Source organism: Crinia signifera, chromosome 6, assembly GCF_055691185.1.
Source record: "Crinia signifera chromosome 6, ASM5569118v1, whole genome shotgun sequence".
Classification (NCBI taxonomy): Eukaryota; Metazoa; Chordata; class Amphibia; order Anura; family Myobatrachidae; genus Crinia; species Crinia signifera.
The window spans coordinates 179,498,551-179,524,046 of record NC_139222.1 but is presented as its reverse complement, the minus strand read 5'-3'; the positions used below and the strand labels follow the sequence as shown (position 1 = coordinate 179,524,046).

The following is a 25,496-nucleotide window of genomic DNA, read 5'->3' as shown; positions in this document are numbered from 1 at the left end:
TGGGCAATGACAACTGCAACTGAAGAAATCAATTGCTGCAGTTGTCCAAATGGTCAGTGCTACTGACTGTTCATAATCACTACCCCGGAAAGCAGTGTGAATAGTGCCCCTGCCCTGCAGCTGTGCAAAAATCTTCACAACCGTTCGAAAGCTGCTCACTATCGAATGATTTTTCCACTGCGCACCGGTCATAGTAGCCAGAGACTTATGATGCGGCTGAGATAAATACAGGCATATACGGCTTGCTGACGTCACACTCACTCCCCCGAAACACATTTTCCCTGTCACTCCCAGTGTTTTTTCGGCATGCCTGCATTTTTCTTGGCACTCCCATGAAACGGCGATTACCACCCCAGACACCTACATCTGTCAATCAACTTACGAATAGCCAATGATTTAAAACAATAGCAGGCTTTTATCCCAGGACTGACTCGTGTAGGTGTACTAAGGACCATACACAAGTGTAGTCTATCGATATCTCCACTGTGCAAATACCTGTCCGTACGATCAGGTCTGAATTACCCCCTTAGGGTTATTCTAAATAAGATTTTCTACACCTGTATACACATCTGCATTCATCTCTATAAAAGCCGTTTTTCTCCAGTCATATTTTATGTTTGCGTCTAACTCTATATTATGTCCAAGGTGTCTGTCATTATATATATGGGCAGTACGGACAGTGTAATGGTTAGCATAACTGCCTCACAGCGCTGAGGTTATGGGTTCAATTCCCACCATGGCTCTAACTGTGTGGAGTTTGTATATTCTCCCCGTACTTGCGTGGGTTTCCTCCGGGTGCTCCAGTTTCCTCCCACAATCCAAAAATATACTGGTAGGCTAATTGGCTCTAGAATGTCTGTTTGTGTGTACATGTGGTAGGGAATATAGATTGTAAGCTCCACTGGGGCAGGGACTGATGTGAATGTTCAAATATTCTCTGAAAAGCGCTGCGGAATATGTGTGCACTATATAAGAAACTGTTAATAAATAAACAATAAATAAATATTCATGCACATGAACATTATCTTGGGTACATTATGATAACTTATTAAAATTGTATTGCTTTTGTCTTAAGTACTATGTGATTCTTTCCACTACCAACCGGAAACATGACCTCTGCACTCTTGTGTGGTTATATGTAAGAGACAGGTGCTACATAACAAAAATACGCATTGTTACAATACAAAGGACCTTAAAGGTAGACAAAGTTGCAAATGTCTTCTTTTTTTTGTAGTGGCTGCAACTTGCTCTATTTTTGGTGCATGTGTGTCTTTTCACAGTGTATACATTTTCTTCCAGGTATCCCGAACTTGTGATTTCCTATGCTTTGGCATATCTATAATGAGTGCAATGTGTGCAGTGCGCCTATGCCCCTGGGTCCACGGGGTCCACACCACACCCACTGCTCCCTTGTTTATTTACTTTTTACGTCGGAGCTGCAGCCACAATAAACAATCTCAGACAAAATGGCTGCTGCAATTATGTAGTAGGGATATTGTCTCGGGAACATGGTGGATACCAGTGGCGACTCCAGAGGTGGGCTACAGGACAGTTCAAAATTCTAATAGGGGAGCCACACCAACTGCCACCAACTATCATTTGAAACTGACTCACTGGCAGTGGGTGTGGCTCCCCTATTTGAATTTTGAACTCTGATAGAGCGTCTCCTCTGGAGCCGCCACTGATGGACATACCTGCACATGCACAGTACATTCGGCATGCTGCAAGCTACTGCTGAAGGTGCTGATTAGTTCAATTCATCTAACACACGCCCAATAATTCAAATAAGGCTGAACTGTTGCTGAAATAATTTAACAGTGAGATTATTGTGTACTGAACACAAGTTTTATAAAGATTACCCTATTTTCTGCACATATTAAGGATACATATTAGTGTGGACAATAAAAGTTAACATTTTATATTTGCATCTTGGTTAGTTTGCAATTCACGGGCTCCAAGTGACTAGGGGCCTGGTTTTGATTTGTACGTAAACCAGATGATAAAGATAATTTAAACACAGTAATTCCCCAGAGCTGAAGATGCATCCAAAACAAAAATAAAAATGTGAAAAATATAGGCTTCCATCACATTCCATTCTCCAACAAACATATGCAACACTAAACAGTGCTTTATGCTGTGAATCTTTAAATGTTCCCATGCTGGGGGGGGATGTAAATAACATATACTAATAATTAGAAATTATAAAACTTTTGTAAAGCGTAAAACAAAAACAGATCTGAGAGGTACAATTTATTAAACATATTTTCCGAGCATGTAACCAACAGGAAATAAAGTTACTAAACAGAACATGAAACTCACAGGTAACGTACCACGAAACACCCTATGTGAACTTGAAAGTATTTTATTAGATGTGTTTTAAAATGTGCCAAGAGCTTTCTCTCTGTTGTCAAATTCAGACCAGCCGGTCAGAGCTGCAAATGTCTTGCCTATTCCTTGTACTAAGCTCCTTCTCCAGAAAGCAAAAACAAACATAGCTGTCAGACGCTTCAAACACTACACTCATGTACAAGATTGGTCAATTTCCTCCTGATGAAATGTCCTACACATTACACACACACAGCTCGGAGAGATGCTGCACTGTGTGAGCAACTCACTGGTATAACACTGCCTCTAACACTGAAGTGCTGTGAGGTCCCTGAGCTATTCTGTCTGCTAGAGAGGGCTCTGGAAGCTGATTGGTCGGAAGTTTGTTCTGGAGGTCTTACTGGTGATGATGAAGATCAGATATCAAACTCATGTTTCTCCTAGACAATGACATCAGCTGGAAGAGTGATGCTGATTATAGTAACTGGGAGGAGAATCCAGAAGGATGGAACTTAATTAATCCAGCACAGCTGAACGAGAAGCATTTGCCTCTTGTACAAGGTCAGTGTTTGATGGGACCAAATTCTCTGAAGCTTCAAAGTTTCTGCTGCTAATCTAGAAGCAGCTGAGCCGGCTGGGGGCGAGTGGATGTTTTGCTGTCTTTCCTCATGGTGGTCTTGCTAAGGACTCATTTTTGACATTGGAATTGCAATTAAAGGAACAACATGACTCTTCTTGGTTCTGAACATTCTTTACTGATACGGAGCAAGTTCAGATCAGGTAGGGGGGACCTGAACACGGACCTTTTTTATTGTTACATTTTAAAAATAAAAATATAATGTTTTTGTCGTTATGCGAATGAAGCATCCAAAAATATGATCTTTTTTAAAAATGTGTTACGGATATTGATTTGTAGGTAGTAAAAAAAAAAAAAAGAGCGTTTGACAGCGGTTCAAAATTAAAGCAGACTCGATTTGATTGCATGGTTAGGGCATCCTAGTGAGAACAGCAAGATAGCTGGCCACAGCTGCTGCAGAGGCTCTTCACGTTTACTTGGTATCAATGCGCTAAATTGCATTAGTTGTTATACTGCCAAAAAAAAAAAAGAATTACCAGGTCTGATGTCCAAGAGGTTCTGCAGCAGCCAGTGCTGTGTCATATCTGAGGAAAACCAAACAATGTTTATGTTTTATTTCAAATGATAACTACTAAAATATAGCAATAATGTTTGGCATGATATATCATAATACACATTCTATACATAGAAATGGAACAAGACAAATCGTGCCATTATTATCAATGTTGGGGCTTAATAAGTAGCAATTCCCTGTGTTCTAGTGCTTCAAGAGCTGACAGTTCTAGCTCCAGTTTCAGCAGCCAGAGCAATATCTGTATAGCTGTTGAAGAGATGCTGAGTTTAGCCTACAGCACCTCTTTCTTGGCTGTTTGCATGCTACTTAAATAAGCATTATCCGGTGGAGCAAGCCACTTCCTACCACAGCCTTGTTAAGCCTTTTAAATGGAAAATGTTGTGTTTGGAGAGTTTGCAAACAGTTACAGTATACAGGCATTTGTCTCTATGAAGGCATAGACACATGTATACACATTCTTCCTAATATACATCATTAGTGGGGACAGCGTTACGAAAATTCCACTTTCAAAATAAAAGATGCACGCCAGGTTTCCAACTTTCTAACTTAAAGTATAATAAGCAATATATTTGATGTCTAGAGCACTTAGCAAACCTGATGTTGTTCGTTTAGGTATATATATATATATATATATATATATATGTATATAGATATATATATATATATCTACGGTATATTCTGAGTATATTTAAAAATACTGCATATAAAGATCTAAAATATGCCTAACTACTGAGATTTGGTTACTTCATTTGTTTAACCAGAGAAGTATAAAGTATTAACTTTTAAAAATCTAGTGTACAGTATATAAAGATGTGTGGTATCTTTTTGAACCAGTGCATGAAATATGAATTAACTACAAACATGCGTCCATTGAATTCTGTATTGAATGTTTTCTCTTCTAATACTTAAACAGTTTCATGTGTTGTAAAATACCTAATTTGATAACAAACTCACATTTGCATTGTAACAGGTGTTTTTTTAAAGTGTGCAATTTACAAGCAACAGTTTAACCGCATCATAACAAATAACTAATAGTTTATATATTTAACCTGCAAAGAAAACATTAGTAACAACAGGTTGACCTCTCTAGTGTTTCCTTTTCATAAAAATGAACAATAAATACAGGTTCCTTTGCGTTTCATATTACAAACAATCTGTATGCATTTGGGGTATAAAGTGGGTTTGAAAGATACCTGTCCAATTTTGTCACCACAGATTTTATCTGTAAAGCATATTATATGCATCATTACGGACACAGTACCAGGACAATATTTTATGCTCTTGAGCTAATTAATATATGTAATACATGGGATCAAACTTTTTTTGTGTTGAGGAATGTTTTATGAGTAGAAACAGGTCATCCAGTTCCTTATCATGTACCAGAAGTTGGAAAGTCTGTGCCTCTATCCAGTGACAAACATTAAGGTGACACTCGGATAAGGGTGCACTGTTTCCTGTCACATGCTGCTTGTCAATGTCAGTTGTACCTACTCTGCAAGATAAATGATGTAATGAACCCAGGGATTATGTACTGTACTCTAATGCATTAGCTAAAGGTTTTCTCTAAGGCAGCACTGCCCTCTTGTGGGACAACACGGAAATGACGGCAATTAATAAGTGTTCCGTTATTAACACTTTAGCTGTGATGGGATTTGTTGGTATTTAAAACATTACAAAGAAAATAAATAATCCATAAAATTAATTTTATAAAAAATTCCAATTCTAGTAGCAAAAATGTACCTTTACATATATAATTATCTCATTTAGTTATAGGGGGTTAAAGTATTTAAAGAATTAAATAAATACATAAAGAATTCCCTAATGTCTTGTGCTATAAACTTATCATTTTACATAAGAATTTTTTTTTTAGGTAACACATATTTATGCTACTGTAGGCTCTTTTTTATTGCACAGTATTTATTTTATACCCATCATTATAATGTTGCTTCTCCATATAAGTTTAGTTCCATTCTACAGCTGCATGAAATGGATCAATCAGAACTTTAAAATGGGATTATTGATCCCTATGAGACTTGTAAGGGCTATTCAAATGGCCACTTGGTCCAAAAAAGAGTCCTTCACCCTGTCTGATGATGATGTAAATAAAACATTGAAACATTGCAGATATGTACTTGTTTCCACCTCCGTTATTTACGAGTGCCGCGCTTTTTGTGTGGAATATATTGGGCTCCCAGCCAGTGGGGTCTTTGCGAGGGCCCCGGGACTTTATTCTGTTATATAGAGTGTGCTGCCTTTCTACATATATATATATGTACCCAGGGAATAGTGCTGTATATATATATATATATATATATATATATATATTATATTATATGTTCTTTTTACCCGTTTTTTGTGTCGCCAGCAAGTGTACCTGTAATGGGGCTTATGGGACTGAATTTTGCGATAGTTTAGCTTTTGGGTTTCGCCATTAGACCACATATTTTAAGGTCAGTTTTAAAGAAAAATTGTCAAGATTATCTGGATCCTATCTTTCTGTGTGTGCCCTTATAATATCAACCCTGTAAGAGTGTTTGAACAAAAAAAGGTCTTGTTTAAAATGACAAGTCTTAATTGCCGTTGACATGAGACATTTGCAGTAATACTCTATCGCTATGTTTCAATCGTATAAAGAAAGTGCTCTGGAAATCAGGCCGTGTTGATTACGCACCTCCATTGCTCACATAAAAATGTGGCTCACTGTGGACCACCGTTTCTGCTGTTACGCATCTAAACAGCAGAACATTTTCAGAGTAGTTTATTCCCTGTGCTTGCTTTGAAACACGACATGAGCACATTATTGCAACAGGTTCATCTGGTACCCCTTTTACATTGCAGCTTTAACACGGTATATTGCCGTTTTTTTACCGTTTTAAAACGGGAGCAGCTGCAGTGTGAAAGCTCCATTGTCAATTTACCGGTTACAGAATACCGGTATTTTGAAACGTGTTAAAAGAAGGATCCTACAGGTTTCTGAGCCGTTTTTCCCTGCAGTCTGAACAGCTCAGAAACGGTATTTGCTACAAATGATAACCACACAAGGGTGATAGGTTATCTCCCTGCATTATCCTCGCCCACAAGCAGGAAATAAACATTTAAAATTACATTGTATGGCTTTCTATGGGTGAAACTAGTTGAATCTGAAAGGTACATAAACGGTATTGAAGCTGCAATATACCGTTTACAACATGCAATATGAAAGGGGTTTAACTGGCTCTTGACCCGTTTTAAGACACATTTACAAAAACGGGTTGAAAGCAGGTTTGCAATGTGAAATCAGTATGAGTAACCCTTACTCTGAATCATTTTTCTCATACTAATTACTAAGTAATTCATTGAGGGCCTGCTCACAATGACAAACGAGGGAAGATGTATGCAGCACACAAGGGGTAGAGATGTAATAATGTAATTCTGGCTGGCTGACAAAGACATAGCTGTGCTGCATCCCTTTGGAAGAACCTATTCTTCATTTACACCAGCATTTCAGAACACGTCCAAGCGCAAGTTCATCCAACGTTTCCCAGATCGGCAAGCTTTACACAGTAACTTCAATACGGCAAATACTGTAGATATGGCTTTGAATTTTAAGTTTCAGATTGATTGCTTAGAAATGAAGGCCTTTTATAATACCTCAAATCTTTTTGTAATCATTCAGATGCATATTTTTAATACCTGTTTAATAACTATACAATTGTGGTCCTGTGGCGTTTCTTGCAATTAAACACACAATTGCCATTAAATGAGTATATATACCAGAAAATAATACCTGTATTCACAGCGGTCATTGATAACATTACTTTTTACTCAACACAAAGACCTTTTAATTATCCATATGAACAGTGACAGGTCTGTTAACTCTTAACTCACCTCTAGCACAGAATTATAATGGAGGAGTAGGATTATTATAGCACAATCTAATGCATTCACTGTACTTAGGGGGGGTTACTGGACTGCACTATTTGTCTCATCAAATTGTGCTCCATCTGTTGTAAGAAACCCCATACCCTATAATGTAAACCACAAGGTTATGAACTGGAAAAGGGACTTACAGTATACTTACAGTAACTAATATTTGTCTTATACACTCGTGTAATACCGTTTTCTGAATTGCTTATGGATGATGATGTCAGTGAAGTTATTGCTTTGCGTAACTTCTGTTGTAGTAATTAACTTTTTGCATAGCTTGGGAAGTACTAGTCCAAGACGCGGAACGCCAATGATGCTTCTCTTGCTAGGAACAGATAGTGTAAGTCGCAGTAGGACATTTTAAGACTCAATATGTTGGCAAAATGTCAAATAAAAAAGATCGTGCAAGCCTCCATGAAGCTTGGATAGAGATAATGGGAGGGATGCTCTTAAATCTGCCGCCCCACTTCGCCGACTACCAAATTGGTAATAATCACATATACACTAACGTATGCCATCATTAATGCAAAGGACAGCTCTTGCTATAAGAGCCTTCTTTTGCAATGCAGATCTGGCCCTGGACTTCTGGGTCTGAGACCGGGGAGTCCCTCTGCGCATGTTTAGAGTGACGGCACCAGCCGCGGGGCATGCTGGGAGGGATCCGTGATGGATTCCTCACACAGCGCTGTCAGAGAGAAGCCCATAAGCTATTGCCATCTTTTTCTGGCGATAACCCTGCAGCGATACCCCGGCGGAGCAGCTTTAGTGCATGTGAAAATGCGGTAAAAACCCTGAAAATGGGGCTTTTGCAGCATTTTCACTTGAGTGCATCCCACCCAATAAGAGGAGAGATAAAGTACCAACCAATCAGCTTCTTCTAACTGCAATTTTACAGCCTCTGTTTGGAGCTGATTGGTTAGCACTTTGAAAAATCTACTCCTTCAAAACTTCCATGAATCTTTTTCACATTTTATCCAGTTATTTAGTCTAGTTACTAAGGAGGACATTATAATATTGACAGATGGATGAGGAAGGGGTTCATTCTGTACCAGTGAGCAGAACTGTGAGGAATAGGAATGCACAATGGAAACTTTTGCGACATACTGAAAGAAGAAAATAAATATGTAAGTTTGTGTTTAACATTTACAAACTCTTTGTATATTGATGTTGATCAGAATCTACTTAAGCTATCAATCCATACGCCAATGTTACTAGTGCTTCTGATAAATAGTGTTATACATAAACCACCTCTTTAGTGAAAGACCCCATCATTATACTTTCTGGCATGTACTGCATATCTATTCTATCTAGAGGGAACCCTACCATACAATATGGGGCCCCATTTGTAGTTCTAACCCACCCCTTTGTATTTAAAGACTTTTGATGCATAAGGAAGTTCTGGACACCTGTGGTTCTCCAGTTGTCTTACTCCATGTATGGTCCATACAGACAATGCCATGTATCCATAACATTTAAATTTGTACCCCCGCCTGGCTGATGCAAAAAATAGGGAGCTGACTCTGCGACACTGGCAATGGATCGATTACTGATTACTTTGAGCTGATGCCCCTTTTACTTCATGTGCATGGCAGAGCTTACTGTAAAACGTTGTTGCAAAGTGAATACTACTTTCATATCTAAACTGTTATTGGTTAATCCTATCAATCAATTGGTGAATTTGAATCTTTAAATTCTGACATATACCCCGTTAGATTATTGTTTAACTTTTTCTGATTATTACATGTGTTTATAAAAACAATTGTTTGCTCAGACTCTCCATGCTGTAATGATTAAATGTTCATTAATTTGGAAAATCCATGGGAATGATTACATAATGCACACTATCTCACCTTACCGCTCATGATATTGAATAATGAAACATAATTAAGTAGCTTTCTAGAGATTAAGGGCCAGTTGTACTAAGCTTGAAAAGTGATAAAATAGAGAGTGAAACCGCACCAGCCAATCAGCTCCTACCTGTCCTTTTCCAAACACAGCTGGTGACATGACAGTAAGGAGCTGATTGGCTGGGGGTTTATCACTCTCCATTTTATAATTTTTCAAGGCCTAGTACATCTCCTCCAAAAGTTTATAGCTTGCGAAGCCAGATTAGAAATAACATTATCTAAGATAATGTATATGTACACTTGTACTAAGAAGTGGTTAAACCTTCCTTTGCAGGGACAAGGGAATTCCAATAGAATAAGTTACGTCAAATGTTTCTTGCATCCATTGGGATACTTGACCCAACATTCCTGAAATCTTGGACATGCTTCTCTTGTAGATTAATTGTGTTTGTCTTCCGAGACCCACCACCAAGGCGATTGCTGAGAAAAAAATCTGATTTCTATATGCCCCCACACGCCTATAAAATAAAAAGTACATAAAACTAGTCTTATATGATGACCAGACTTTGCAAATCCTGCTGTCTGTTTTGCCTGGGAAAAACATGTTTGTTTCCTGCCCTGCCTCCTTCTCAAGTTGATTATTTGCACATGCCATGATACCAGTATCTGAGCCTAAGCCAGGCATGTCCAAACTGTGGCCCTCCAGCTGTTGTGAAACCAAAAGTCCCATCATGCCTTGCCGCAGTTTTGCTGTTAGGGAATGTTAAAACTATGGCAAAGCATGCTGGGATGTGTACTTTCACCAGCTGGAAGGCCACAGCTTGGACATGCCTGGCCGAAGCTATGTTCTTGTAAGAGGCTGTTAGTATGAATATAGTCGCCCTACTGTAATAGATAAGGATGTATGTTCTCACAATAAATCTAGATTATAGGCGTTATTAAGTTTTATATAAATCATCATGTATCTCAGTGCTTGCAAAACAGATCTGGAAAGGGCAGAGCAAGGCTGACATGCAGCCTAATTATTTCCAAATAAAACTAACGATGGCGCCTTAAATAATTATTTGGCGGAATATTGGTTCTGCTCACAAGGTGACGAGTACAGGTAAGCCTAGGCCTTGCCAATCATACAGTAGTACTGTATCATACTGAGGCTTTGAAAGACATGAACACAGGGTTTTCTAAACTGCAGAGAATAAACTATTTTGAAGAAGCCGTTGTGTAGTTAAGTCTGACCTGTAATATCCGCCGTTATGGCTGCATTACAAATCAGTACAGTTTCAACATCGGCCACTCAGCTGGCTTGAATGACGCTGATGTATTCATTTCTACATAAACTGTACTTGTTGCCCAACAGCTGACTGCCCGGTAATGGCTGGCCGAAAATCTGCAAGGTTTCTTAATCGCTAATATGCTGCTATTGGTTGCTTGTCAGGAAAGCTAGGAACAGAGGCACCAGTCAGTAAAATGATGTGGTGTGACCCATTAACCCTTGCCGCAGCTCCGGGGCCTGCAAAGTAACTTATGTATATACAGCAGCTGTGTTCTGTACAGGGACACTTTCTCTGTAAATATTACTCTTTGGGAGTGTGTCCCAGAGCTGATGGTTATATTATATTAACAAACATCAACCAGAAATGTTGAAGGAGCTCTTGCTCCAGAAGTACAATACCTCACACTGGCAATATGGTTTATTCTTTTCTATTTCAAAATAATCATTTATATTTGTTTTCAGAATTAGAAGTACACTGAGCATATTCTTTGGTGTGTAAACTGTGCTCTTTATTTAATACTGAAATAAATAATAATTATCATTAAATCAGTCCAACTAGAATGTTATATTATATATATTTAAATGTTATATTGAATGTTATATTATATATATTTGAGCCCAGCTCTTTGTGTGACCGAACCGGTCCAACAGGACAGATGGCCAGTCCCGCCCTGAGCCGCACCACTCTGATATCCACTGAAGCTATGAAGTGATGAATAGCTTTAGGTAATAGTTCATAGAATCATAGCACATAGAGATGGAGCACCTGTCATACATCCCCAGCCCTCGGCAGATCCCCTCTACTGGCGAGAGCTGGCAGAGAGTCGCTACATCTGATGAGGATGCGCAGGCATCTCACAAGCATTCCCGTCACTTGGCGGTGAGCATCGAAATCCCTGCCAGTCTCCACTTTAGGTAGTCAGGCAGGGTTAGGGGAGGTGCAGGAGGGAGTGGGGACTGGCGGGGACCGGCAGGGAGTGATGGGGAGGCGGCGGAGAGCTCCATTGCAACGGGGCACGTGAGCATCTCGTGCGCGCCCCCTTCCAGTGGATGGCGGGGGCTGGCGCAGGCTGGTGGTCCCCAGCTGAACAAGAGAGGCTCCATCTGTAGTGCTGCCAGCTCCTGAAAAATAAGTGAAGTGATTGCTTTAGTAACCATACCTTTTTATAGCCCATTGCAGGGATGGACTCTGTTCCTACATTTGTATTTTTCTATATTTAACTTAATTTCTTATTGCCACCAATCACAGCCAGTCATATGCCGTATTCTATGACATCGATTGACTATTCTGCACATCATTGTGCTCCCTTCCCTCCTCCCCTAAGGGTCTTATTTACAAAATTTATCACCTCCTACTTACACACAACCCCCACTAGCCTCACATGAGATCTCCTGGGAAACTGATTTACAAGAACAACTGGGTCCTGAGACCTGGGTTCAGATAAGACAAAACCTAGTGTCCTCAACCACCTCTAATATATATATATATATATATATATATATATATATATATATATATATATATATATATATATTACTAAAGCCCCATGCACACTAGCCGATTAGCGGCACCCCTGATGTAGTTAACTAAATTGGCTCTGCCACTTGGCATGCACTCTGAGCAATATCGGCTAACAATATTGTTCAATGATGTCACTAGGACCCCCGCAATGCATACAGCCACTGAAGATCTAGTCAGATTGAGCTGCATGCGCAGATTTTTTGGGTACTACTTGGGATGCAGATGTTCCACAGAAAAAGCTACTGTACATGTACGAAGGTCTATAAACACTCATTAGGTGGAAGATAACTAATCGCATTGAGGGAATCACCTGCATGCACATCTATTACTAGTCTTCCGTTTGTTTCTCTGTGAATACTGCACAGACTTTAGAGGAAGTGAGGGAATTGGGTGACCTTTAGCTGACAATTTAAATAAAACTTGCTGTGTTAAATACTAGAAATTTTATATATGCATATTGCGCTCTCTTAATGCATTTTGAATTTCTCTGGATCCTAAAAATGACAAATGGTACATTAGGATCCATTAAACATCAGTCAACTAAGCACTTCATATTTTCAGCATTGGCCCTGTGGAATGTTGAAGAGGGGGGTCATATAAGATGAATTGAGGTGTGGTCTTTCAACTGTTGAAAAACCATACAGCCCATCAATTGACCCCAGCCTGCTGTAAATTATCATTTCTGGTACCTTGTGTCTTGTAATTCTGTGGAATTTTCCAATTCTCCAGTAATTGTCAGATTTGTAAAATGTGAACTAGGCACAAGCATGTTTTCTTTCGCTGTTCGGACCATGTCCCCTGTCTCACTGACACAGGGAATGTTGGGGGATCACTCAATCACCGTGAATACTGGAAATAGGCTGTGCGTATGCTGCATGGCATCTAAATTGCATGTGCAGACACTCTGCTTATCTAAGCACGCATATGGGGCCATCGTGTATTAAGAGAACTCTTCAGAAGTGCAGCCAATCTATACAATAGCCTTTCCTCCCCAAGGAAAAAAAATTACATCTAAAATGTAAATATATCAATACAGTGATTTTCTTGTTGGCGTGTAATATTTATTCTTGCTTAAAAAACAGCATTGTGCTTACATGAAAGAGAATTAGAAGCTATAACAATAACATTTATTTTATAAAACAATGTGACTTAATGTATATATATGTAACAGAACAAGTAGGATTAAACAGTCCGCAATTTTTAGCACCTAGGAAAATGTCAGGCTGGGTAGGCCCAGGAAGTCTTATCTTCTGTCACATTCCATATCCATGAATTCACCATCAACCGACCTGTATGCCACTACATAAATATAGTCATAACTGGGTCACTCTGACAAAAACTGCGCTTAAGAATACTGTTTACACCATCCTATCACAGTCCTGGAGATTATATTTGATCTAGTGATGTAAATAAACTTCTATCTTGCAGAAAAATAATCTAAACAAGGTGAAGGAGACCTGATAGGGCGCCGGTTCTCCCCATGTTGTCATCATGACTGCATCTTTGGCAACTTATGACTGTTGATAATTTAGAATGCCATCACATATTTTCCAGATAGACCAATGCTAACCTTTGTCTGGAAAGACTCTGTGTCTCCCTTTGAAACGCTTTATGAGAAAGAAAACTCATGTTTATGGGTTTTAAGGGTCTTGTAATTAGACTTTTTTTTTCCCTTGCCTGACTTTTGTTTTTTTGTTGTAAGCTTACTTTAAACAATTCTCGATTTTCCTTGGACATGTTTCCTTTAAATCCCTACATGCATTAACACTGAGGTAAAGTCAAAACATGTATAGCTCATTTTGAATATTTTTGCATAAAACCCCATCTATGCTTTTGTATATGGGTAATTTGTTGTATCTGGATTCATTCTTCCTAACAAAACCATAGCAAAGCCCCCCATGCATGATGGTAACGTTAAAAGACATAGCTTAATGAACAGTTTAATGATTTGTAGATTTGTCCATTATTTATATAGCAACACCTAATTGGATTGGGTTGTCTCAGTACTCAGAAGTATTGGACATGACTGGCCTTATCCGTATTCCTTCTGCACCACATGCTTAGTTTGCTGATACATTGTATGTTAATGTAATTTGTGTGTGTGTGTGTGTGTGTGTCTGTCTCAAAGAATCCCAAGGTGACATAATATTGTTTTATTTTGTTAGTTAAATATACATTGGATGAGAGTTGTATTAAAGCTTGGGGAGAGATAAAGTGGAATGATATAAAGTACTAACTAATCAACTCCTAACTTGTTCGAATACAGCCTGTAAATGTAGAAAAGCCTCCTTTTCCTCATTTGCAGAACACTTAACTAAGGTTAAATTATCAACAAGTCTTAAACCTCATTGTGGGCCAGATGTACAAAGCTTCAAAAAGTGACAAAACAGATGGATGGCTAACAACCATCCAAACAGCTCCTAACTGCCATGTTTGAAAAATGACAGGAGGTGATTGGGTGTTTGTTTATCACTCTCCACGTTATCACTTTTTGAAGCCTAGCCTGTATTGGCCCTGTGTATGATAAATGGTGCTCCAATCAATCAGCTCCTAAATGTGTTCAGCTCCTAAATGTGTTCAGCTCCTGTCGTGTGTTAAAAAAATGGTAGCTGGGAACTGATTGAGTTAAAAAGACATGTGCAGAATGAGATACACATCCTCTCAGATGGAATCTGAAAAGAATCCCATAGGCTTCTATTGGGCAAATCCATCTAAAGATGACTTTGCCTATCACATTCCGGAGCTTCGTATAAAAGGGATGTGGCAAAAATTCTCAAAACAGTTTTTCCTGTGTTTTGGACTTATTATTATTATTAGTATTATTATTATTAATTATTTATTTATTTGGTGCTACCTAGGTTCTGCAGAGCCTAAAAAGTAGACACTGGAATAAGCATTAAGGTGGCCGAAACTGAGGGCTAGGTGCCATTGTAAGGATTATGGTGTAAGTAAGAGATGGCAAAGCATGACCGAAGAGAACCCTGCTCGTGAGAGCTTACATTTTTGAGTCTATCTGTAGGGGACTATCATGCGTCAGCCCAAACTTGTATCATTCTCTAAAAATCAAGTGAGAAAAGTATTGACAGAATAGTAAATGGCAATAGTGTGCATTACCCAGAAGTCTCATATTTTTATTTTTTCACCAGTATATCAGGTGGTTACCAGACATCTTTGGTAAACATGTATTTAGACTATAGGAAATCGGCTCTGTCTGTTATACATATACGATAAAGCCTATGACCAGCATTTCTAAAATAAGCCATTGCAACATCTGTACTTAGCCGGAGGCAAAAAAACCTCTTTGATAATTTATCATGGGAAGTGGAGGCCCACATTACAGTTAATACTTGTATGCTGGACAATATCCATCAATCGATTTCCACAACTGAACCAACTACTGTATTCACAGCCTTGAAAGCAGCACTATGAAATCACATGGACTTGATGAAAGAAATCTTTCTTTCCTACATAAATATTTTTTTGCATAACCTCTGTGCGCTGTGTGCTTGCTGTTGCTGCTAAACCTATTATTTATAACGTATGACTTCTTGTACATCCAGCATACAGTTCCTGCAGCTGTCACCACTTTCTTTCCATCTGTTTCTAGTTAGATACGAAGAACAGTTCCTTCCATGCACAGAAGGGGAAGAATAGTCTTGTGTTTTATGTGACTGCTCAGCACGTTCCTACCTTACCTATTTTGTGACTTCTCAGTCGCTTCAACGGACCCCTGCTTTATTATGGTTGTTAATTTCACATCTAAGCCAATGGCTATTTAAGTTCAGCACAAACTAAATAGCAGGTATTAAATGACCACCTGATTTTTATTTCACTCCACTTAGTGGTTCCAAAGCATTATACATTTATTATATATAACCATTTACTTCTGCTTCCAGGAAGTTGTGCCCAATGTTTCCTATAAAATATTTACCAAGAACAAGACTTGGCCATGTCATCAGAATATTTCCTTAGTTTTATACCTGAGATGTTTAAAAATATTTTTAGTGTGAATTTCTTTGTTTTTTAGAGGGCCAAATCTTCAAATGGTGCTTTAGTTTCAGCATTCCACAAATTTGTGTGCCGAATTGTGCTACTAAAGTGGAAATGGAATACCCCTGTCCATTCACAATGGTGTGGCACGGTTTCCGTATAATACCTAAGAAGTATGTGCAGTATTATTATACTAGAATTTTCATGCAAGACAAGTACATGACCGTTCCAAACAAGAAGAATATTCTGTGAAATTTTTGGAAAAGTTTGCTCCTCTTTCATTTTTTTCCATTAATTTTCTGAAATCAGATGTACATTTCACTTGTTCCTTTCTACAGTAGACCTGTTACTTTATTTCAGTATATTTGGGGTAGATCTCGGCCCCAATCAAATCTTGTTTATCCAAAGTGTCTTTCCTCCTCACAGATTATTGATAAATTATTTAATAGTTGAATCCACCCTGCTTATTTCTGTGAATCCAAACTTTTTTTCTGGTGGTGCACTTTAAGCTGCAGTTTCCATCAACTTCTGAGATTTCTGCTTGTGGATCCAGTTCAAATATCTGAAAACAATTTTTCATTTTGACCAAATCATATGAAATAATATAAACTGTATAGTTTATCCTTATGATTATCTGTAAACCATGAGATATTCGAATTCCAATGTCAGTCTTCCTGCATAATAGAGCTTTTGAAATATACAGAGAGCAATCTAAATATATTTAGAGGACCACACAGTATGTCAACAACATTAGCGTTATAAGTGATAATTTACAGCGAAAACACATTTCGTATTAGCGTCTGATCTTAAACCACTAATGCCTAACGTCAAAATTGTCCAGCTTGGTGTGGCCCAATAATCCTGATTTTGTTCTGCATGAAATTATCCCCATCATTAACTCTGTTAACAATCAGACTTTTGACATCTAACCTTAATATGCCAATGAGAGGCAACAATTGTAAAAGAAAGTGCATGCACCTTCTTTTCTAGCAGCAGATCCTTCTCCATTGGAGACAACTGACTGGGGAAGTCCTTATTCTTGACATTCTTCTTCTAATAGTTTTACAGTTACGACTTCAGCAGAGAAGAAACCGTCAGCATCTGGTGGATCATGGTCTCATGCCTCGTGAGTATACCAGGGTGGCATTTCATCCTCAATGGACGTACAAACCATTTTAACCATTTTGTTCTTTTATGATAAGTAACATTATGAATTTTTAGAAAGAGTCGTCCTGTGTTGCTGTGGTTATGTTATTTTCAAAAATATATATATATATATATTTTTGTGTTTTTGAACAACAAAATCTTCATCGTCTGGTGTGTACGCACTCATGGACATCATCAGCGACATCTTCCATCGTCTGTAAATGCAAAATGATGCAGAACTTCACATGGCTCTATTCATTATTGAGTTATCAGTTACTACTGTACATTCACCCAACTTTTTCATCTGCGTGACACTGCGGCCAATGGGTGGAACAGAGGAACAGTCCCAGAAAAATGTGACTGTCCCACTGAATGCGGGTCAGCTGGAAACTATCCTTCGTTACCATTTATTCACCACATTTCGGTTTTAAAAAAATCAAAGTAAATGTGGCAGCTACAAAGGTTTGGTCACTCGTTCCGACAATGTATACATAAATGATTTTTTTTTCCTTTTAACACTTCCTAACCTAATGGAATCATTAGACGTTAAACTAAACCAGGAAAAGAGCATTCCACAGCTTCATGAGTACTGACCCTTTTGACCTCTCAGGATATTGTGCAGCATCTCTACAGAAAGGGTGCATTGGCTCCTATAGCAGCTGACTGGGGGCATTCAAATAAAGATGACTGACTGCTGCAGAGCAAGAAAAGACTGTAAGGAGATATCTAAATGCATCCAGCTTGGAATTGTCACTGTCAGAAACAACAAGAAGTGGAAGTTATGGAAGTTAAAGAAAACTGATGGATTCAAGACAAAATCTGCAAGGCTCAGAATTGAAGCTGATAAACAGGTGGCAGAGGAAATGTCTGTGTATCCCAGAATGTATTGCTGGCCGTAAATGATACAATTATTGACCTGATTCTGATATTATCATAGAGGTGTCTTACATCTGCGAGTGCTGGAGAAATCATTTGATTCAGGCAGCGTGCAGGGGGAGGTGGGGCAGCCCTGCAGGCAGCGGGTGGCACTACATCCACATGCAATGCTGTGAAATTCACAGTTTTGCGTGTGGACCAGTATAAGGTCCCACATGTAATAGGATCTGAGTTTAACTGGGGGGGGGGGGGGTATGTCTTTGTTGCAGTTCTGGGTTTAAATGCATATTTTTCATGCAAATAAAATCATTTGGTTTGCACCCATTCATTCATTTGTTTGTTATTGGTAATTTGGTTATTTAAGCACAAGGGTTATTGCAGGATATAATATGTAAAATGTTCCGTTGTTGTTAAAGATTAGGGTGCTATACATTAGTATTCCATATTATTTTGGTAAAAGTCTAATGTTGGTCTATTGTATATTTTTGCCATCTTGCCTGGAATCACTGCTGATGAAATGTCACTAACCAGAATACACGGGTTATAAAGTGTCATTTATTACCAAAGTGTTATACTCAGTACATACAGCTGTGCCTGTAAAGGACTGATGTCTCCCTGTTGTACTATTACCCAGATCTGTGAAAGGGGTTTCTCTCTATGCTGAAGAAACGTTACTGTTGTACAGTAGGTGAAAGAAAGGGGCCTGTAACCTGAAAACTGTTTTTTTTTTTTATTATTCCATAGTAATAGAGTATATAAAAATATACGTGTGCATTATGCCACTGTGTACTCTGTGTGACATGGGAAATTGCTGGTCTTTTTGAGCCTGACCATGCTCCCAATGCAAGGCCAGTGTAAAGCTTCTCTGCACCCTTGGGAAAACTTCAACCTACTGCCCCCCATCACTAATTCCCACTTTTCATCCCCTCAAGTGAAAGTGTTGAATTGGCGTCTTAGAAGTTCCACAGCTGACACCTGTAATAAGTACAACAAGGATGTCTTCCTCATAGACATCAGATTACTTAATTTTGTGATAGGCAGACCCCCTCCCAGATCCCGGCACCCTAGGCAGCTGCCTAAAGTAGCCTGATGGTGGAGTCGGCCCTGTCCTTATAACATCAGTGGTGTCACACCCATGCATTGCAGATATGCAATTCACAAACCTTTTGAATTGTGAGAGCTTAATCAATGTAAATAAGATTGTCAGGAGAGCACAGCGTAAACCAACATACATATATATATATGTATCGACTGGTGGTGGAACACGCTAGAAACCGAGTCGGAGTCATGTCATGGATTACTCTCAGTACAGGTGTGCTGCTCCAATCCGACGTGTATATATATATATATATATATATATATATATATATATATATATATATATATATATATATATATATATATATATATATATACTAACCAGAATATTATAGATTCACTCCTTAATATTAAAATTTCATGAAAGAAAATGTAGGGGTTTAATCCTGTTCATTCTTTACTGTCTCTATCAGCTTGAAGCAATATGAACTCCATATTTTTATCTTACAGGAACAGTATTTTAACCCTTTGAGTGCCGAGTGAATTTGTCAAAATAGATGTGAAAATTGCCAAGCAAACAGTTTTATTCATCACAATGACCTGTAACGTTTACCTTATATAGGAAATAGAATCTTTTTTTACACAACATTGTGTTATTTGCACTTATATAAGAAATGTGAGCGACGCTGGCATAGTATTTAGCCAATATTTTGCATATCTCTCACAGAGATGTTGCCATTTTTAGAGGATATTTTGCGCATCTCTAACAAAAATGTTGGCATTCAAAAGGTTAATTAATTAAATAAAATAAAATGGAGAGTGATAAACAACCAACCAATCAGGTCCTGCCTGACATTTTGCAAACACAGTCTGTGACATGGCAGGTAGGATCTGATTGGCTGGCCGTTTATCACTCTCCATTTTATCACTTTTGAAGCTTAGTGCATCTGGCCCTCGGTATGTGCTGAGAAAGCTCCTGGTATTAGCTGTTGGTTGGGTGACTTTGTTGCAATGAGATAACATTTGGTAGAAGTGTATTGAACATACCACCCACTGACAGGAGCAGTACGACGTCTTTGAATTATGAATATGTTACTCTTTAAGGCTTCATGTACTAATCCATTAGAGGATTGGCCGGAAAGAAGCAAATAGTTCTGTATGCAAGGCCTTCATTGGCCACCTTTGATCTAAGATTATGGATGGAAACATTATGCTTCTGATGTAAAAGATTTCCTCAGTAGCACAGATGTACAAAATATAAATAATATTGTTTATACTAATCGGTCTTATTTTTCTGTTTGCTGTTGTAGCCCTCAAGAGTCCAGCTGCATTCCAAGAACAGAGGAAAAACTTGGAACGAACCAAGGTACAGCCTGTAATGTATACGCTTTCTTCAAATATCAGAAGCAATATTTATATCTGGACACTACTGTACATACTTCTATACTTCTGTATCTTTATTTCTCACACTGGACTTCCAGATTTGTAGTTATACACAGTGAGGGTGATTTTGGTTGGCTCGCTAGGCAGGGGCACTTTGTTGTTTAGCGAGCCTTCTAAGACAACCCGCCAGGCGTGCGAATGCCCCACACACACACACACACACACACACTCACATACACACATACACCGCCCAGTAAATATCCCCTCCGCTTTGTGAATGGATGTTTTCCATAAACATCCATTCACAGAATAGCGTGCGGGGCCAAAACCATTTGATGGTCACGACCATCGAATGAATTCTACCCTGCTCACAAATCTAAGTCAGTCTGAACTGACCTAGACTTGTGACGTCTCGGTCCCAGAACTGGGCAGGCATCTGACATCCTTTGGGCACACCCTGGCATGTGAACGCCCCCTGCCGCCTCCAACCCACCTTCTCCCCCTGTGCAAACGTAATGCCGACTATACAAGTCTCATATGAGAATATGCCTAGATAGATAGATAGATAGATAGATAGATAGATAGATAGATAGATAGATAGATGTCCTTCAATAAGTAAGGCAGAAATCTTTTCCAGACCACAATGAAATCTAATAATCAAGAAACTATAAGTGAACAAGGGCGCCTCCTAGTGCAATAATAAATCACTGCACCACTATGTTTTAAAAAGGTTGCCAGTTGCCGTGTAACAATACTAATACAGCTAGTGAGATAAACCATCAATGATTTTACTCAAGATATCTACAATGACTTCTTCTTTTGTTAACTGCTCAAATGGCAACCTAAAAAATAAAGATATATGCCTGTTTTTACACCTATAATCCCATTTAAACTTGAATAAAGAATAACAGCAAGGCCAATTAAATTGCAATAATTTGTACAAATGTGAATAGCTTAACACAGACCAATAAGTGAAGTCTCAATACGCTTTGTCATTGTGTGGCATCACCTTGATACTATCAGAGGTATCGGGCTTTATTCATAAAGTATGTTAAAAAACAATTGTTACGTTTCACTGTATATGGCATCAAGTATTCATGTTCTTTATGTGTAACCACAGAGTCTTAAAGAAGGTCCTGTCTGTGTATGCACAAGGTCACCTCACAAGTCAGGGCAGCAGTGAGGAAGTCTGTGGAGGGTGGGGGAATAGCAGAGTCTGGGAAAGGGAGATACTGTATGGCCAAGCGATAAGTACTCTAATAAAGGTCTTTTCACTGCTCAATGAATAGACCCCATAGTGTTATGGTAAAGTTACCATGTGTATATACAGTACCAAATCCATTAGGCGAACAGGTGGATTTGTAGTCAGACAAATAAAAAATAAAAAATTAAATGACAGATTCATTTCAGTATATCTGAAATACTGAAGTGGATTAGTGAACAGTAAATCAACTAGAACCATAGACATGCCTCTACCCCTTGCAACCTCAGCACAGATAAATCACAGATGTATGCAGGGCCGGTGCAAGGCACCGGAGCGCCCCAGGCGAGTCGGGGTGGGGGCGCCCGGTGCCGGGGGGGGGGGTACCTGTCCTGCGGCGCTGTGTATTTAAATCTGGCGGTGGAGGCAGCGGGGGTCCCTGCAGTCCATTAGAAATCACGAGCGCTATCCGCCGGGCTATGCGGAAGCGCTTCTAGTGTGAAAACACTGGCAGCACGCTGATTGGCTGAGATCAGCGTGCGCCGTGCTGCCAGAGTTTTCACACTAGAAGCGCTTCCGCATAGCCCGGCGGATAGCGCTCGTGATTTTTAATGAACTGCAGGGACCCCCGCTGCCTCCGCCGCCAGATTTAAATACACAGCGCCGTAGGACAGGTACCCGGGCGGCACAAAATGCCGCCCTCCAGTGGCCGGCGCCCTAGGCAAATGCCTAGATTTGCCTAGTGGTGGCGCCGGCCCTGGATGTATGTAATATATAGGTAGCACTCAGAGAATAAACCACAAGCTTGTATTGTATACTTTTTTTGGAACTTGTTTCCTAGCAGGGCGCCCACTAAGCTATTTGCTTAGTGGGCTATTCTGCATAGTGAAATCGCAACGCACATCACATCGCATGGCTTTTTGTGCCTTGCGATGCGTGCGATGCGATGTGCGATGCGATCTTAGTAGTTAATTTAGTTAATTTATTCACTGCACCCTGAGTGAAATCGCATCGCACATCGCATCGCCCTTTTTTGTGGCGTGAGATGTGAGATGTTCATATGGTAAAACACCATTCTCCACATCACCCTGAAGCGTGGCGAGCGCAGCGATCCCCGCGAGGTGCGGCGGAATGTGTCCTCCGACCTTTTCATACCCCCACTATCCACTTCGGCGTGGAGCTGATTTTATATAGTGTGGCGAGCGCAGGGAGACACCGAGCCCAAAGCGTACATAGGAAATCTGGGCGCCCTGCTAAGAAACAAGTACCCTTTTTTTTATAAATCACATTTAACACAAATGGGCAGATGTATTAAGCAGTGATAATAAGGAAGGAGAAGTAAGTCAATGGCAAGTTGCCTATCAGCACTGAATTAACATCTATAATTGGCATAATATACATTTATACAGAGCAGCTGATTGGTTGCCCTGGGCCACTTCTCCACTGGCTCACGTTTCCTACCTTATCTCTGTTTCATACATCTGCCCCACAATGTGCATTATATCATTACTTACACAGTGATGACCTATTTATTCTGTCCCATATTTGGGTTCTGATAGGACTGGGAACACTTGAAGTCAAATTCCACAAGAGTACTGTGGGAAATGTCACTGCCAAGTGCAGGATGAGGTGAATATTTCACATATGAAAATGTCCCATGCCTCTAGTAACTGTGACATTATTTGGCCTTTCATGTAAGGACCAGCTTGTGAAACAGTGTATATAATCTGTAGTCAGCAAAGCAATAATATCTTCATCATAAAAAGAACAGAAATAAACTCTGCAAACCATGACATTATTTTTGGGTTTATTCCAATGCAGTAGTGTTAACCATAAATTATATTGTTTAGTACTTACTTGTGGAAATGGGATAGCGTTTTTTATGTACAAAAATGCATATGTACCCTTGTAACTTTGTACTTTGTATTTCACTGACCTTAAATGTACCTTGTTAAATGAAATCTGTTTTTCTAGTTGGGCAGTAAGGAAGTTGGCTGTCTGACAGGAGGGGAGATGGGAAAAGAATCTGACCCTATTAAATAGGCATCCTTACAACATGGATGACCAGTCTATCTAGAGAGAATAAAGTCTCTTTCTGGGACTGCTGATCTCTGAATGCAGGAAATGCGTCCCTCACTCTTCTCCCACTAATCATAATATTTTACCTCCTGCTTTTTAAATCAGTGGATAAATTATGAAGGTATACAGTAGCCGAAACCAAAGACCAGAAAGATGTCATGTCGATAAAATGTTCTTTACCCTTTTCTATCCATCTGTAACCCTGTGGGTCCCATAAGATTGGCAAAATAGAACTTATTACTAACCTACTTTTCATTAAATAGAGGGAGGGAGTATAGTAGTCAATGGAGTGATACTCTCACTTGCCCTACCCAGAGTAGCACTATTATATCTCTGTGAAACACAGTTTATGTTTACTGACTAGTACCTAGTGATCTAATTATCTATATACAGTATATGCCTTGTGTCTCTGAAACACTGCCATCTGTTAGCAGCGAGTGAAACTACAGTACATCTCTATCTCTCTCACACCTGCAAAAACACAGATGCAGTCACAAGGCAGAAGACTAGCTTCATTCTCAAGGGATATATAAGAAATGGCAAATTCCTAATTCCAAGCATTTCCTACTTACGAAAAGTAATGGAATATCTCTGATTTATTAAATGAACCTAATGTCCAACATTGCCGGGCGCACATATTGCGTCGTCACTATGCCACACCAGGTAGCATATGCTCGCATCCACAGTTTTACTATATAATGCATTTAGACAATGAAGACACCTGGGGGCACTTGGGGGAGGCAGGGGGCAGAAACACTCACAGGAAAGACTTGCATATATCGCTGATAACTCATGGAAGCAGGTAAATCAGGGGCATTAATTTTGCCTGAAGTCTATGAGCTACTGCAGTACCACTCTTGGCCACTGTGTGCACTCCAGAGCACTGCCATTCATCACTAAAATCATCACTGCTTAGCTCCCCTGAATGTTTAATACACCTAAAAACATTTCCCAACAAATGCTCTATAAATTATTGAAAACTTAATCAAAATTATCCTGAACAAACCGACAAACAGTTGCTTACTATGGACTTTATTTTGTTGATATACTGATTCTCCCTATTCCTTATGTTTTATGTTCATATATATATATTTTATTTTATGACTCTTTTCTAGAGTGAAGATTATTTGAAGCACAAGGTCAGAAGCAGGCCAGAAAGGTCTGATCTGATTAATATGCAAATTCTGCCAGGTAAGTCTGATGCTTGTTTCTAGTAGATAAAAGTATAACAAATATTCCAAATTAATTATCAAACAAACAAGAAAACAAATTGTACCAAAATGATCCTACATTTTAATTTTGTCCTAGATTCAGCAGCTGAAGGCTCAGCTCAGGCTACCCAGATGAAAATGAAAAGGGCTCGCCTGGCAGATGACCTTAATGAAAGGATTGCTCTCAGACCTGGTCCTTTGGAATTGGTGGAAAAGAACATAATTCCTTTGGAATCTACTGTGAAAGATGCCATGAAAGGTAAATCATGTTCTCTTCTACTCTTGTCTCCAACAGAGTACTTGTTGAGTAGTCTCTAGATGAGTGACTACAAATATTTTGCCAGTACCAATTAGCATCAGAATCCACATTGTTAGGGCTCTATCATCAACCACTGTATGTATTCTAGAAGATTCTAGGTGCTGCTAAAAGGCCTTCACCTATAGTAATCCAACAGAGAAGTATGCAATTAGAAGCTGCATACAGTACTTAATGCATTTATTATTATTATTATTATTATTATTGTTATAATTTATTTATATAGCGCCAC

The 25,496-nt window shown here is 39.1% G+C and overlaps 1 protein-coding gene across 3 annotated transcripts in view; it reads left to right on the top strand.

Annotated features, from left to right (window-relative positions):
• The first annotated feature begins 2,826 nt into the window (after positions 1-2,826).
• MYOCD (myocardin) overlaps positions 2,827-25,496 on the top strand; it is a 45,409-nt gene continuing 22,739 nt past the window's right edge. For all 3 annotated transcript variants that reach the window (XM_083148321.1, XM_083148320.1, XM_083148319.1), the window contains exons 1-4: positions 2,827-3,105; positions 20,385-20,440; positions 24,853-24,928; positions 25,046-25,207. In XM_083148321.1, coding sequence (XP_083004447.1) covers positions 3,051-3,105; positions 20,385-20,440; positions 24,853-24,928; positions 25,046-25,207 — 349 coding nt within the window. In that variant the 5' untranslated portion in view covers positions 2,827-3,050. The remainder of the gene's footprint in view (positions 3,106-20,384; positions 20,441-24,852; positions 24,929-25,045; positions 25,208-25,496) is intronic.